General features: G+C 34.9%; 1 protein-coding gene and 1 pseudogene across 1 annotated transcript; both read left to right on the forward strand.

The window, feature by feature from the left end:
• The first annotated feature begins 6,623 nt into the window (after nt 1-6,623).
• On the forward strand, nt 6,624-7,538 carry LOC119824898 (olfactory receptor 186). Its single transcript, XM_038345473.1, has one exon. It carries the CDS (start codon nt 6,624-6,626, stop codon nt 7,536-7,538), a length of 915 nt encoding a protein of 304 aa, XP_038201401.1.
• A 4,127-nt stretch (nt 7,539-11,665) lies between these two features.
• On the forward strand, nt 11,666-12,600 carry LOC119824899 (annotated as a pseudogene).
• The last annotated feature ends 5,279 nt before the right edge of the window (nt 12,601-17,879 follow it).

The following is a 17,879-nucleotide window of genomic DNA, read 5'->3' on the forward strand; positions in this document are numbered from 1 at the left end:
CAAACAAATGTAAAGAATGAGCCCAAATATATTTCTTTGCTTAGAATCATTGCTGGGTACTAGCTCAAGCTGTTGTTGCCACTATTTTTTCTTGGTAGACATAGATATCATACAACTAAACTGATAGTTTCATTAGCTTGGATAGACTGTGACAAAATATAGTAGAGAAACAATTGCAAGGATCAAAGATCTGATGACAACACATAAGTATTTAAAACAGACATTGTGCCAGTATAATTCCAGAGATCTGCATCCCAATATGCTTGAAGATCATCAGGTCTTCAGAAGTTCCCCTGAGGGGACTCACCTAAGCCTCCAGAAACACGGAAAGGTTATCAGTTCAGCTGCAGTTACCCTTTCCTCCTAGACTCCAAATATTATTGCATGTATTTGGTTGCTGTTATATTATATCATGCTGAATTATTTTAAGTTATCTGTTGCTTTATTATGTCATTATTATTATCATTATTTTTATTATTAAAGATTATACTAATAAAGAATATGAGTCTTCTTCCAAAATTCAATTTTATTCCCCATTACACATTACATAATGGATATTTATTGAGATGTAATGGATGTAGTAAAGGACAAATTATCATGAAAAAGATGGTTTAGTATCAGACTGCCCATTCATTTGTTTAAAAAACAGTTTATGTTTTAAAACTGCCATGTAAATATCCTAATAATAGTTGACATACACTGTATTATAAGAATACATTCTATCCTTACTTGGTGACTTAAAAGAATACATAGGTCTCATTCACCTCCATATGTATAATAAATGTATAATATAAATAATATATGTAATATATCCACTCACTTTTACAGTATTTTATAAAATAGTTTAAAGAAATTTCTGATAAATTTTCTTAGGCTAGTACTTATGTGAAATCCAAAACTTTAAACAGGAAAGTATTTTTTCCATCAGAGATCTGGCTGTGGGAAAACTTTGAGCATATGTTCCTGTGTCCCTTTTAGCTGAATTTTATTATTCAGAAATAATATAGCTACTGATGTAGGAATAGTCCCACAGTGACTATGGGTGACCAGGTATCCTTATAGTAGGATATGGAGTCCTACTATATATAACCAGGAAGAGGATAGTTAGATCACGCTGCATACGCAATTTAAAGATTTTTAGCCTTCATACTGATTTCCATATGGACATACCAGTTTGCACACTCAACAGTAGTGAATAAATGTTCCCCTTTAATCACACCCACACCCATATTTGTCTTCTTGTGTGGTTTTGCCGTTAGCCATCTTATTGTGATAAGATAAAATATCAAACTTGTTTTAATTTGTATTTTCTTGGTGGTTGAAGATGTTGAATATTTTGAAGGGTTTCACAGCTATTTGCATTCATCTTTTGAGAACTCTCTGTTTAGATCCATGCCCCATTTTTATATTGTCTTGTTCTCCTTTTTGATGATTTCACTTGTTAGTTCTTTGTATATTCTAGATAATGACCAATTGTCAGATGTGTACATGGTAGACTTTTTCAGTTTTGTAGACTATCCCTTCATTAAAATGATGATATCCTTAGTTGTACAGAAGCATTTTAATTTCTTGAGGTCCCATTTATTAATCGGTAGTCTTAACACGAGCTCTATCAGAGTCCTTTCAAAAAAAGTCCTTCCTATATTCATGAGATCAAATATATCCCTTACTTGTTCCATTACCAGATTCAGGGTGTCATATCTTCTGCAGAAGTTCTTGGACCATTTGGAGGTGAGTTTTGAATGAAGTGAAGGATAAGAATCTAATTTCATTTTTTTGCATGTAACTACCAACTTTGACTGGCCACATTTACAGATTCCGTCTTTTCTCCAATTAGTCTTTTTATTTGCTTTGTAAATTAAATATGTATTTTGAAGTCTGAGTTTGTATGAGGGTCCTAAATTCTGTCCATTGATCAATGGGTCTATTTTATATCCAGATACCATGATGTCTTATAACTTTGTGTATAACTTGAAATCTTGAATTGTAATACCTCTAGAAGTTTTCTTTTGATCTTTCTTTTTTCACTTTTGTTCAGGATTCTTTTAGTGGGAATAGCCTGGGTATTTTATAATTCCATATGAAATTTAAAATAATTTGTCAATTTCTTTGAAGAATTGTACTGGAATTTTGACAGAAACTGTGTTGAATATGCATTTTCGTTTTGGTAGGATATTCATTTTCACATATAAATTCTATAGATCCAGGAGATTGTAAGTTTTTTTTTTCAATTCTGGAACAGGAAGGGTAAAATTGTAATAGATGAAAGGAAGGTAGGGTAGAGGAGGGAGCACGAAAAGGGAAAAGTAAATGACTTTCTTAAAAAGTCATATGGAAACATACCGACCACTGCAGAATACAGGTTTTGACTATATGATCAGTAAAATAAATAAAGGATATTATTGTTATGAGAGGGCTAGAGAGAGATGGCTCAGTAATTAAGAGCACTGTCTGCTCTTCCAAAGGTCCTGAATTCAGTTCCAGCAATAACGTTGTGGCTTACAACCATCTGGTGCCCTCTTGAGGAAGAGACCTGATCAGTTGTTCTCATCAACTTATACCATGAAACACAATATGGACAAGTTCAACAGAACTGCCATATATGGGTTGTTCATGCAAGCTTCAGCACTGCAAGGAAAAAATTTCATTTTATTTTTATTGCTATGAGATATCCTCAATTATAAAAAACATTTATATGTACATAAATCTATATATGCATACAATTTATACACACACACTCACACATTACTGTGTTTTGAATATACAATGTCAGCCAGGCTGTGGTGGCACACGCCTTTAATCCCAGCACTCGGGAGGCAGAGGCAGGTGGATCTCTGAGTTCGAGGCCAGTCTGGTCTACAAGAGCTAGTTCCAGGACAGGCTCTAGAAACTACAGGGAAACCCTATCTCAAAAAACCAATATATATATATATATATATATATATATATATATATATATATACACACACACACACACACACACACACACACACACACACACATACACACACACAAAATGTCTACTAAAAGACTAATTTATTGAATTAAATTTTCTCAGGATGTGGATGGGATCTTTACAAAGTAATTGATTGGTCCTCAAATGTTCAAATTCATGGACACTGCTGTTTGAAAAGCAAGGCTATTGGCCTCTCTCCTATAACATATGTTTTTGTTTTTTCCTCTATTCTTCTGCCTTGATTTTTGCCTCCTTATTATAAACTTTTCCTCGATGTATGATTTAACCAAGGGAGTTTAGAGATGGCCAAATGTAAGATGTTATTTTTAATATCAGAACAATATTATTTTTGTATTTTCTCTTGTAGGAAATATAGACAACTGCTTTAAATTATGTTTTGATTAGTACAGACATCATGACAACAAAGCACTCACTGCATTCAATTTCATATCTAAACCAAAATTGACATAAAGCAACCAGGCATGTCAATTATGATGAAATATAATGACATTAAGTGCAATTTTAATTTATTAAGCTAGACTTGTTCATCATGATTTGATGTTTATCAATCCTTTGGGAATATCTAAATTTTGCACACGCCTCCATCAGCAATGATCGGTTGATGATCTGCATTTCATCCCACAGGGAAGCCTAAGGCATTCTGAGGGGAATTTCACTTCTTCATATCCTCTTTCCTAGGAACAAACTACACAAATGTACAATTGGTTGACACTGAGTTCAAAGATTAATTATATAAACACAATTTCCCTTAGTTTTCTTTGTAAGTGAAGCCATCTAAGTGAGTCAGGGAACTACACATTCTTCACATTGGGGCTGTCATGTGTCATTTTTGCTTTTGAAGGATCTCTACAATTCCTCAGAAGATATTGGTAATATTGAAAATATTTCCTAATATTAATCCTTATAAAGAAGTTTTAAAATTTACAAGGTTTAAAGTTTATGAGCTTATTGTAATTTTGGAATTTATGTACAAAATGCAAAAATAGCCAGGGTCTAGTTTTTAAAACTAAAGATTGAAAATTTTTGCATGTATTATTTTCATGACTAAAATCTGAGCAAGGATATAAATTTATCTATAGCTATAAATTTAACTATTCCTTATAAAAATTTTTATTGTCCTTCCACCATATTTATAAGGGCTTTTTCAGTTTTGTTGAGATAAAATATGAGTGTTTCAGAACTTGGGTCTCAGATTGACATTATTTTTGTATTGAAATAAACAATTCTGCTATAAAGACCCATCCAAGGGAATTAAATTTTTGATTAAAACTGAAAGTCTACAAATTACGTAGTAATTCATTTATACTCCTCATGTGACAATAGTTTCACTGAATATTATATATATATAAAATATAGATATATGATATGAAAAAATAAATATTTATAGTTATAATTATATGTAAATGTACACTGAAACACTTTTGTATAATATATATACCTGTAATTGAGTTCTTTACATATAATAATATTAATTATGTATTTATAGGAGAATACATCTGTTTGTGTTATATTTGTTATATTATCATATATATATATATATATATATATATCAACATTTGTTATTTGAAAAATTCCTACATACACTTTTCTTGAGGATTTTCAATAATTTTGTGATTTGGGATAGCATGTATGTAAACTCATTCTCTATAAAATCTTACTTTATCTGTACAGTTACTGGCATCAGTTTTTCATATAGTCTACATCTAGTTAATATTTGGCTTCTATTATTTACTAAAATGAGATAGTGTCACTTGCATGTGGAATGAACCTTCAGAATCTGTCACTATACTTATTACAATTTTAAAGCTGAAGCTTCCTCTTAATAATATATAGATTCCATAATAAAATAAACTTGAATTCTTAAAGTGAAGTGATTCTGATACTACACCTATTAGTAACACAAAGGTTAGAATGAATGTTCCCCCAAGACCTCTGAGCATTTCTCAGTATTTTGTTTGGGTATCTCTCATGCTCCCTCTTGTCTCCTTGGCTTGCCTTTCCTATACCTAACAACATATGACTGGGACTCTGGCTTTTTTTTTTTTTTTTTTTTTTTTATCTTTGCTGAATGTTTTATTTTTTTTTTCCTCATGGTTTATTTTTTTTTATATTTAAAAATTTCCATCTCCTTCCCTCCTCCTCCCCCCTCCCTCCCCTCCTTCTCCCCTTTCTCTCCCCTCCTTCTCCCCCTTCCCTCCCCTCCCCTCCACCCATACCTCCCCTCCCTCCCTCTCAAGGCCAAGGAGCCATCAGGGTTCCCCACTCTATGCTAAGACCAAGGTCCTCCCAACTCCCCCCAGGTCCAGGAAGGTGATCGACCAAGCTGAGAAGGCTCCCACAGAGCCCGTCCATGAAGAACAATCAGAGCCCAGAGCCATTGTCCTTTGCTTCTCAGTCAGCCCCCGCTGTTGGCCACACTCAGAGAGACGGGTTTGGTCGCATGATCCATCAGTCCCATTCCAACTGGAGTTGGTGATCTCCCATTAGTTCTGTCCCACCGTCTCCATGAGTGAACGCACCCCTCTCGTTCCTGACTTTCTCCCTCATGTTCTCGCTCCTTCTGCTCCTCATCGGGACCTTGGGAGCTCAGTCCAGTGCTCCAATGTGGGGCTCAGTCACCTTCCCCATCTGTCGCCAGCTGGAGGTTCCCTCACGGTCCTGACTTTCTTTCTCATGTTCTCTCTCCTTCTGCTCCTCATCAGGACCTTGGGAGCTCAGTCCGGTGCTCCAAGGTGGGGCTCTGTCATTTTCTTCATCTATCGTCAGGTGGAGGTTCTTCTTATTATCTTCTCTTATGACCTTTCCTTTACCTCTGTGTAAGTTTAGATTCTTTATCTCTCATCTCTCTTGTCTTCTCTGATTATCTCCATTTCTTCTCAATTGCCCACTCTTACTTTGGAGAACTTTCTTAAAGTATTTTACAGAAGAAACAAGTTATATGGATCCACGAAACAGACAAACATCAACTGTCCTCTGTGGTAAATGAAGGGTACTGTATCATTCATGTTCTTGATTCCCATGCTACTCCTTCACATTACCATCTTGCAACTCCATGACTTCAATTCTATTCATAAGGGAAACTGCTCTTGTGGAAGCCACTAACAATCTCTCTATTTCCCTTCTCATAAATTTCTCTTACTTTCTCTCTCTTCCTAAAGCATTTGTTTTTACACTTGGCACTGTATTTCTGTGCTACTCTTAATGTTTTTCTTTTTCTAGTGTCTTCTACCTAGTTTTCTGGTTCAACCCTGCTCCTTTCTTTGATTACTCTGCTTAATATGGTTTCTTTGTGTCTCTCTTCTTTTTCCTTTTGGACATGTAGGTCTTTGGTTTAACATAGGAAATGAGTTTATTAAAAGGAAGTTGATGCTGAAAGAAAAACTGGAGAAACTGTGGTTAGACAGATGATTGGCAGTAACAAGTATTTGTTGCTTTTGAAGAGAGGTCCCAGGTTGAGTTCCTAGTATGCATATGGTGGCTCACAACCACCTGTAGCACGAGTTTCAGAAGATCTGAGAAATTAAAATACTTATTGTCAATATGTGACTTCTTATGAATTCCTTTCACCCTATTGACCTTTAAATATTAGTGAGTATTCTATGATATTTGTTTTATTTCATTTCAGGTAATGTCCAGTGAACAACATATGGAAAAAGAGAATGCAACACTGCTAACAGAGTTTGTTCTCACAGGACTCACTGATCATCAAGAGCTGCAGGTGCCCCTATTTCTGCTTTTCTTGGTGATATATCTCATCACTGTTGTGGGGAACCTAGGTCTGGTAGCTCTCATCTGGAGTGACCCCCACCTCCATATCCCTATGTACTTTTTCCTGGGGAGTTTAGCTTTTGTGGATGCTTGGATATCATCCACAGTGACTCCTAATATGTTGGTTGACTTGTTATCTAAAACTAAGATAATATCACTTTCTGAATGCATGATACAATTTTTTGCCTTTGCATTTGGTGGAACCACAGAATGCTTTCTTTTAGGTACAATGGCCTATGACCGCTATGTAGCCATTTGCAAACCATTACTTTATCCAGTAATTATGACCAATAGACTATGCATCCGACTGTTAGTTTCAGTATTTGTAGGTGGCTTTCTTCATTCTTTGTTTCACGTATTATTTTTATTCAGATTAACTTTCTGTAATTCTAATATAATACATCACTTTTATTGTGATATTATGCCTTTGTATAATATTTCCTGTACTGATCCTACTCTTAATCTTCTATTAGTATTTATTTTGTCTGGTTCAATACAGGTGTTCACCATTATGACTGTACTGGTTTCATATACACTGGTTCTGTTTTCAATTTTAAAGAGGAAGTCTGTCCAAGGCCTAAGGAAGGCTTTCTCTACCTGTGGAGCCCATCTCTTATCTGTGTCTTTATACTATGGCCCTCTTCTTTTCATGTATGTGCTACCTGCATCTCAACAAAGAGATGATCAAGGTATGATGGACTCTCTGTTTTATACTGTCATAATTCCTGTGCTAAACCCAATTATCTACAGCCTGAGAAACAAGCAAGTCATGGATTCACTAAAAAAAGATTAGAGAGGCATGTTTAGGTCTCAGAAATCTCTTATTCATATTTACTATGAACAGCCATAAATGTTTCCATTTTTGTATATTTTTGTTTTGGAAAATGTTCAAAGATTTTTGCAATTATAATTATTACATTTCCTTTATACTCTGATTAAATCAATTTTCAAGTGTGTTAACAATGATAAGGCAACATATCCAATAAAATCCTTGAAATGTTAGTATTTCTAATCTGAAAATGTTGAAGAATCTCATTGTTTTATGTCTTGTTAAATAAAGTAGAAAAAAAAACATTCCACTGGTGTATGTGTTCTTCCATGTGGCTTTACTATCTCAGTAGTTATTGAAAGCAACGCTGGTTCTTTCCAGATGTCTTAGTGGGACATGTGCAACAGTAGACAGGGCCATCTAGGGTGAACTCTTTAACTGTATTTATCCGGTGTGTGTTTAGTTTCTATTTTCTATTTTCATGTTTAAGCACATGAAAAACAAAACAAACAAAAAAAATAGGAAATCTACCAACTCTTCAAACTTTTTACCTAAGTTATTTCTTTGACTTTTGGTGATTATAGAAATTCCACATATCACAGAAAAATCAATAGAAAATGAAACACAATCATGAAGAAAAGGACAGTTAAATGCAACACCAAACTTTGAGTATTCTCTTAACTTACCCTGTATCTGCCCATGAAGAAAGGTGGTTATCTTTTCTTTGTTTATGATGTCTTGAAAAGCCTCTTTTTTGAGGAAGGATTATCTTACTTGGTATTGCTACTGTTTATTGTTTTATATCTATGTATCTATGTATTTTAATGATTTTGTATATTTTTATTTTTTCATTATTCTCAAGAACTTTATACTAGAATACGATGCCATATGAGCATATCTGCCTCCAACTTCTCTCTCCAAATTTCCCCGTATACATCATATGCAATCCTGGGTTTCATACAGAGTCTTTTTCAAAATTATATCATATATTTTCTTGTGTAGGTCACTGAATGTTAATAAGCAGTACCTATAACTGTATCAGTCAGAAAGATAAAGGATAAAATGGAAGAGTTCCGTTTGGATGGATTTAATTAAACAAAAGTGGCCTTGATTTGATAATCAAAAAAGTCAGTCTTCAAAAAAAGAAACACCTTTTGGCCTTTTACTTTCTTAAAAATGTTATATCAAACAAACAAAAATATTTTACTGTGTCAGAAGTTTCAGACCACTATTCAAATTTCAAATGTAAATAAATGCATCAATTAAGTAAACTGCGCTGTTTGTTTTCATTGAATGTTTATGGAAAATTCTGCTAATACTCAAGGGAAATTCTATACTTTTTTGCTATCATGTAAAATTTTGTCAAACCTTCCTCTATGCTAGAGCTATAGTTGCTGACCTACCCTGAAATTCTTGTGCAGCTGCCCACTTCTGTCTTCCTAGAAAATGCAACCTGGTTTACATTTACATTTGAAACTGCTTTAATCAATGTCCAAGGCTTTTATTTTTAATATGTGTGGCCAGTGTCCACACGATCACCATATCACAAAGGGAGGTTTCTGAGCCTAACCCTACTACTAGAGCAGATTATACATGTTTTTAATAGGCTATCTTAGAAGCTTAGTGCTATTCATGTTTGGGAGGCAGAGTTCTAGTTACTACCCATCAAGGTACTTTGTCCTTTTTCTTGCCCTTCTCCTTCCCCTTGACATTCATTAGTACAATTTCCCAATAGATTTAAGCTTGAAATGGTGAGGAAAGCTGACCTGAGCTAGCATTCTCTACCAGCTCCATCTGGTGTTGACTCCAGAAGGACATCTAGATCTTTGGACTTACTAAAACCATGCTTAGACTAGCTCAGAGTTATACAAGTCAAAGCAGAAAGGACACATATTTTTTGTGAATGAAAATTTATCTAAACATTTTTTACTTGAGGTCGAAAATGGAAAAACTTGTCAAGTCTTCTAAATTCTACCCTGAGGTAGAAAACCAAAAAATAAAATGCAATATAATATACATTTTAACAGCTCAATGATATGCGGTCATGTCAAATTTATGATTTCAAAGGCTGCAAAACCAAGTGGAACTGCTGGAGCTTCTCGGTGGATGGTCCAACTCTGCAATGCCTAAGAGAGCAGTCACTGTCCTAAAGGGATTTCCCAATAAAGTCTCTTGGGGTATCAATTTCGTCATGCCTTTGTCTTTTGGTAAAAGCACATAGTTGTGCAATTGTTGAGCTCCTGTTTTGAAGGTGTATTTATACAGGAAACCTCTCCTTAGCTTGAGAAATGCAGCCTCTAAGTGAATCAGCAAGCAAGCACTGCTGCCTGTACTTTGCTCACTTCTGTGTTAAAATTGGACTTTCCTACTTTGTGAAACCTAGCACTTTTAAACTTCTCCTTGATTCTTTTTAAGATATAGGTAAGAAAGAGATAATGTGTATAATAATTATACTATTTATTAAAAAGTTAAATTTTTCATTACAGATGGTTGTGAGATGCCATGTGGTTGCTGGGAATTAAACTCAGGACCTCTGGAAGACTCATGCATACAGACAGAACACTGTATATTAAATAAATAAATCTTTTTGAAAAAGTTAAAATTTTGTTTAATACATAATAATTTAAGACTACATTTATAAATTGTTCAAAGAGGAAAGTAAATATAGAAATCTATTAGAATAATAGATTTTATTTTTATGGCTAATGTCAGAGAAAGCAAAATATGTCTCTAAATGATCAATTTGTCCTTTTTATTCATTTTACATTCCAGCCACAGTTGTTCTTTAATTGCTATTTATTACCTGTGAACCTAACTATAATAGCCTTATAAGATAAATTATGGAAACACAAAATTCATTTTAAAAAATGTACAAACAATGATTCTCATGTGAAATATTCTAATGATCCAAAAATCATACTCTTTAATTAAGTATATTTTAGTTAATATTTGATGTGGCAGTAAAATATAAGCTCTTGGTTTTTTCACCCACTTCTTGTAACAATTGCATTGTATATTACAGACAAACAAGATGTCATACAGGAAATGTATATCAACTGCTCTTTTCCCATCTATAACTTTAGAAATTATGCATACATAAAAGTATTTTAGAAGCCTAAATTTCTTTGTAACTTGAACTTTCATAGAACTAAGCCTATACAAACTCAAATTCAAATTGTTGGTAATTTATACAGCCAGTTTCACCTTTAATATTAACTTGACATTATTCTTCCAAAGGAAATGTTGGAAATGAAAGTATTTTCAAGTAATGTTCATAAACTAAGAAAATGTATGTATATTTTAGAAAGATGTACAGGCAGTTTAAAACAGGTACATTAGATTTGTAGATTGGAAGCACACATTCTTTTTAACTATCAAGGAAAAGAGGACGAGGCATGGCACATGTGTTTAATCCCAGCACTAAGAAAGGAGACAAAGGTTAATGGATTTTTATGTTTTTAAGGCCAGTCAGGGAAACATGGTGAAATCCTGTATCAATATAAATAAAAAAGCAAATGAATTAATGAAAAGAACACAAAACACAATAGGAGGTATGGTGATTTGGAGAAAATTTTGAAGATAAGCAGGATGCAGTGACTCATGATAGCTTGAAAGTGACACAGATTAATCTGTAAATCCCTGTAAAAATCCAGGTAATTAGCAAACTGGATACTCTAAAATCTCTTAAGACTTACAGTAGGTTGGAATTATTTTATTTGTAATTTTGCTTCCGAGTTGTATGTAGATGACACAACTCATCAACCAATCTGTGAGGTTTGTAAATATTTTCTCTCTCTCTCTTTGGCTACATAATTGACCTTTATGTTTCCAAAAATAACAGAATAGTTCCAGTAATTTAGTTCTAGTTCCTGTAACAATCAAAATGAGGGGAAAATCAAAATATGAAGAATATTTGGCTAGTGGAATTACATTATCAACAACACAAGGTTTGTAAATAAAAATTAAAATCCAATTTTGATTCAAGTTAGGCCAGAAACTAAAATTTGATTTTAGTTCACAGTTAACTCTTTGCATCTCCAAATGAACTGCATGTTTACAAAACATCTTCATGTATAGCCTCTGGCCCTTTTCTTCTGACACTTACGGAATTTCTTTACGCTCACTGACTTTCCTTTCAGGGGACATCCAGTGAGGTCATGGAAAGGGAGAATGCAACAGTGCTGACAGAATTTGTCCTTGCAGGATTGCCACTCCAAGCTCAGTGGGAAGTCCCGATCTTCTTTGTTTTCTTGGTGATGTATCTCATTACCATTACAGGAAACTTTGGCTTGATCACTCTCATCTGGAAAGACCCTCATCTTCACATACCCATGTACCTATTCCTCAGTAGTTTAGCTTTTGTGGATACTTGGGTATCATCTACTGTGTCACCCAAAATACTGGTCACTTTGTTATTTCACAATATGAAGATCTCTCTCCCCGAATGCCTGACACAGTTCTTTTCTTTTGCAGTGAGTGCAACCACAGAATGCTTTCTCTTGACTGTGATGGCCTATGATCGTTATGTAGCTATCTGCAAACCTCTACTTTATCCAGTGACCATGACCAATAGATTGTGTTCCTGGCTAATCATTTTGTCATTTGTAGGTGGCTTTCTTCATGCCTTAATTCATGAAATTTTTTATTAAGGTTAAATTTCTGTAATTCCAACATAATACATCACTTTTATTGTGATATTATGCCATTGTTGAAGATTTCCTGTTCTGATCCTTCTATTAACTTCCTGTTGGTATTTATCTTGGCTGGTTCCATTCAAGTAGTCACCATGGTGACAGTTCTAGTTTCTTACACATGTATTATCTTTACAATCTTACAAAGCAAGTCTTTGAAGGGGATAAAGAAAGCCTTCTCCACCTGTGGAGCTCATCTCTTATCTGTGTCTTTATATTACGGCCCTCTTCTCTTCATGTATGTGTGCCCTGCATCTCCAAAAGCAGATGATCAAGACATGATGGACTCTCTGTTTTACACAGTTATCATTCCTGTGTTAAATCCCATTATCTATAGTCTAAGAAATAAGCAAGTCAAAGATTCAGTGATAAAAGCATTAAAAAGAAATGTTTAGATCTGATAATGGCATTTATTATCTTTTGGACAAAAGTCACTGTATTCATAAATGTGAAATGGTTATAACCAAAATCGTACATTGTTAACAAAAGTACTTGCTTTGTACTTCTGCTGTGTTTGCTAACCTAGTTGGCTCTTTTCCTGAATGAGAAATTGAACAGTAAGAGATCAGTATGTATGTATGTAACTAGCATACATATTCTGCCAAGTTTTACATTTGCTTGAGTGAGTATTGGGAAGGTCTTTGGGGACTTCTGGTAACTTAGAATTCTTAGCAGCCTAATACTGTGCAGGCCTAACCTACTGATTCCTATGATCTAGCTTATCCTTAAGAATTACTTCAATATTTTACTGTTGTATGGAGGCCACCTGTTCATTTCCTGGTCACCCACACTCCCAAAATAATTACACAGAAACCATATTATTTAAATCACTGCTTGGCCAATTAGCTCTAACATCTAATTTGTTAACTCTTACATGTTAATTTTAACCATCTCTATTAATCCGTGCATCACCACAAGGTCATGCTCTACCAGCAAAGTTTCAGCATGTCTGTCTCTGGTGGTGGCTCCATGACTTATCTTTTCTCCACCTTTCTTTCACCCAGCATTCAGTTTAGTTTTCCCTGCCTAACTCTATTCTGCTCTGCAAAGGCCCAAGACAATTCTTTATTAATCAATGACACTCACAGCATACAGAGGGGAATCCCACATCACCTCCACTTTTCTGTTTAAAAAATTAGGAAATTTTTGACTTTAACATAGAAAAATTACATACAAAACAAGTATCAAGCAAGAATTTCAGTTACAATATTTATATCTACTTTATCTTGTACCATATCTAAGGAAAACTATAACTATATTCAACTCCATCAAAGACTCCAGAAGGATATAAAATTACCTAAGTAAACAGGAAGTACATTGTAAGCAAAATCCAAAACTCTAGAAATGACAGAGACATCTCACAGCCTGGACAGTCACCCAAAGTTCTTATGTACCATTGGGGCATCCATCTTCAGCCTACAGGCCCATAGTATCTAGCAGACTTTTCCATGAAGCATTATTCAAAGATAATTTTGCCTATATTGGCAGTTTGTTCCTCACTCTCTTCTGTTTCCTGCAGAATATTGGTTCAGGAGAATTGTCAGTATTCTGTCAATCACGTTTTGAATAAATGTTGATTGGCTAGGCAGGAAGTATAGGCAGGTCAACTACACAGGAAGTAGAGGTGGGGTGATGAGAACAGAATTCTGGGAAGGAGGAAGCCCATTCCCCCCACTCCTGCCCAGAACACGGAAGAAGCAAGATGTAATCTGCCTGGCTGAGAAAAGTACCAAGCAATGTGGCTAACAGAAAAGAATAATGGGTTAATATAACTTATAAAAGTTAGCAAGAAGCCTGAGCTAATGGGCCAATCAGTTTTATAGCTTATGGAGATCTCTGTGTGATATTCTCTGGGACTAAATGGCTGGGGGACCAGGTGAGACAGAAACCCCAACAAGCAGCCTGGCCCTCATGTTACAAAATGTCTTGCAGACTCTTTCATGAAGCAGGAACCCTGAAGGACTGTCTCGCTTTTAGGCAAGTCCAACAGTTATTTGTCCATGAATCCCACATGTCCAGCTCTCACAACATAATATCAAACAGTCCAGGCAAGAGCAGTTTCTTACCCAAATGGCTCGCAAACTCCATAAGGATCATCTTCAGTATCCATCTTCCTTTTGAAGTAATTGGTGATGCCAGGAGCAGATGTATTTCATGTCATGAAAGATCCTTAATTCTTTAAACATTTTAAATGCTGTTTTCTGAATGTCTCTGAAATATTTGAAGAATACGTATCTAGCTGAAATATATCTCTCTGTATATCTAGAAAATCTAATTAAAATGACTATAAACTTGACTATTATAGATTATGATCTATTAACCTATATTTCTTAATTTTATATTCATTTTTAAATGAATTGCACAATCACAATACCTTAATCAAGAGCAGAAATATACATCAATAGACCAAGATCCATGCCAACACAAATCATTCATTTCTATATCATATCCCTCTTTAAATGTAAACAAATATTTATAAACAATATCTGGGAATTTGAGTGTAGTTCTTTCCAAACTACTTTCTACTGTTTGTTGGGTGAAGTAATACTTTTGAGTCATGTGCAAGGCAACCTTTCAGGGAATCTAGGCTTATCAAACCACATTCATCTGGAAGGATTCCACAGGTTCTCTGTGAAAATAAAAAAAGCACCTTTTCCTGAAAGCCACATATCTTTAGACCCATATTTTGAATTCAAGATTCATTTAAAATATATGTGTTGGCTTAGCTTAGCAGTCTCCAGAATCAAATGTCTTTCTGTAGTCAAAAAAATTCAAAGAAAACACAATAATATACATAATCCAGACTCTCTGGATTTTTCATCTTTATGTGGTTTATTTATTTTACATATTTTACTCTGTGACTGTCTGTACTCTGTCTCTTTAAAGATTTTGTTTTATTTTTAAAACATCATTTACCTATTTTTATAAAACTCCATACTCCTTTTCTTCTTTATCCCAAGCCTAAATACATTTTTAAACACACTGTGATCCATTTAGAGGTCTTTTATGTCTGAATTTGTCTTTATTGAAAAATCTGTAATTGTCTTTTGACCAGGAACACTTTTTACTGCTAAGTGGGCATGGATAAGACCCACTTCACAGTCCTGTGTGCTTGCTCTATGCAGTCCAACATGGTGGAGACATGTTTGCTGATTCTGGGAGCCATGTACATTGCCCTATTTTCAGGCACACAGAGGGTCTATGTTGCTCTTAAGCAAGTTGTAGCACTTTGTTCACAAAACCCATTTAAATGCTCCATAGCCAGACATGGTCAGAGTTTATACTGAAAGCATGGCCCAGGAAGCCACCATTTCAAAACATATTATTTAAATCACTGCTTAGCCCATTAGTTCTAGCATCTTATTTGCTAACTCTTACATCTTAATTTAACCCATCTCCATTAATCTGTGCATTGCCATAAGGCCATAGCTAAGAAGGAGGCAGAGAGAAGAGAAGCCATGGAGCCAGAGACAGACATGCTGAAACTTTTCTGGTAGGCCATGACCTTGTGGTGATATACAGATTAATGGAGATGGGTTAAATAAAGATGTAAAAGTTAGAAAATAAGATGTTAGAACTAATGGGCCAAACAATGATTTTAATAATATGGTTTCTGTGTGATTATTTTGGGTCTGAGTAGCCAAAACAGACAAATGGCCTCCTAGTATACTATACTTTACCTTTTGGAAATTGACAAAAAATTAAATACATATTTACATACATAATGTATATAGTTCATTAGTTTTATTAAATTCTTACTTTTGAAATTTTTGTTCAATAACAGTAGAAAAGAAATGAAATATTTATACTATTTGAAGACAATGTTGAGGACTTGATATTCTCCTGACATTTTTAAATTATGACTATGAAACACTTTGTATTATTTAGTAACAATGTAGTATAAAGGATATTAATACAATGAAAGTTTATTCAGTATTCTGGAATACTGTTCATGTTAGACAAAAATTTATGAAAATATGAGTAGTAATTTGCTAAGAAGCTGAATTCATTCTCTTTTTTTCCCAGGTATATGTCATGTATGGGACTATGTATATACATGTCTGCATATGTGTAGGCACACTTGCTTACAGGTACAGATAGATGGCACCTCAGCCAAGCCCATAGCTCACTAATCTAGCTATATAAATAGCCATCTTGCTCCACCAATCACCAGCCTCCCGATTATGAACGCTAGAACTAAAAGCAGGACACAGCATACCACTGGTATTTGTGTGGGTATTTCATATTTGAACTCTGATCCTTATCCTTGTGCAGCAAGCACTCTATTCACTCAGTCATCTCCTCAGACATGGATTGATTTATATTTATTCATATTGCATTATTTATGTGTATATAGTGAGATGGGGGCTAGTCATGCTGTGGTATGTGTATGGAGGTCTGTTGTAAGCCACCTTTTTGAGGCTGATTTCTGCTGTGGGCTCCTAGCCACAGCAGGTCCCTAAGTTTCAGGAATGTGAGGATTAAAATTATTAGGCAAAAGGAAAAGAGATATAGGAGAAATGAGAGATATAAATATAGGATAGTATTGGGAGGGTGTTGCAAGGGGCCTCTTGTTCATCCTGGCTGCCCAAAACCAAAATAATCTCACAGAAACTGTATTAATTAAAACACTGCTTGGCCCATTAGCTCTAGCTTCTTATTGGCTAACTCTTATATTAATTTAAACCATTTCTATTAATCTGTGTATCACCATGCAGCTCTGGCTTACTGGGTAAAAGTTCCAGCATCTGTCTCTGGTGGTAGATCGATGGCATCTCCCTGACTCTGCCTTCTTCCTCTAAGCATTCAGTTCTGTCTTCCCTGCCTACCTAAATTCTTCCCTATCAACAGACCAAGGCAGTTTCTTTATTCATTAATGGTAGTCACAGTACACAGAGGGGTCTCCCACATCAGGAGGGACATCAATAAATACTGAAAGCCATCCATGTTTAATTGCCATTTGCTTAAATAATGCGACCCCAAAAGGTAGGAGTAAGATCAAAAATCTGCTTTACATGATACAAGGAAATGAACAGACCAGCTGAAAGCTTATGGCTATATTCTTAGTTAAACATTCTGTTGCCAGAACAAGACAAGTAACACTAGCACCCTACACCAAAACATTCTTTGGGCAACCACTCCCTGGGTGGAATCCGTAGTTTTCTCTCTAAGAGGGTAGAAACCTAGCTGTATCCCTAGACTTTTGTTTCAGATAGAAACAGATCTACTTCTTAATACCTGAAATATCAGGTCTGGATATTTGAACTGTTGACAATAACCCTGAAGGAACATAAGTAACTTTCACCTATCTGACCTTTAATAAAATAGATTGGACTCATACCTATGGGGCTTGTCAGAGGTCAGAAGACAAGCGGCAGGAAACAGTTTTCACTTAAGGGTAGGCCCAACGCCCAGCATTAGAAAAATGAATTCAGTCATGCAGTTGTAGACTTTTTGTCTCATATAGCTTTGCTTGAGCATTTTTTGTCTTACTAGTATCAAGGTTTTCAATTTTGTGTTTTTTACAACTTCTGTGTATGTATGTGCTTGTTTATATTTTTAAAATAATCTGATTTGTCTGGTTCTTGTTTATTGCTTTCTTGCTTACTTTCTAATAAGAGAGAAAGAAAGGACAAGGGGATAAGTGAGAGGAGAGGTAGAAGGATCTGGGAGG

The sequence above is a fragment of the Arvicola amphibius genome, chromosome 10, assembly GCF_903992535.2.
Source record: "Arvicola amphibius chromosome 10, mArvAmp1.2, whole genome shotgun sequence".
Taxonomy (NCBI): domain Eukaryota; kingdom Metazoa; phylum Chordata; class Mammalia; order Rodentia; family Cricetidae; genus Arvicola; species Arvicola amphibius.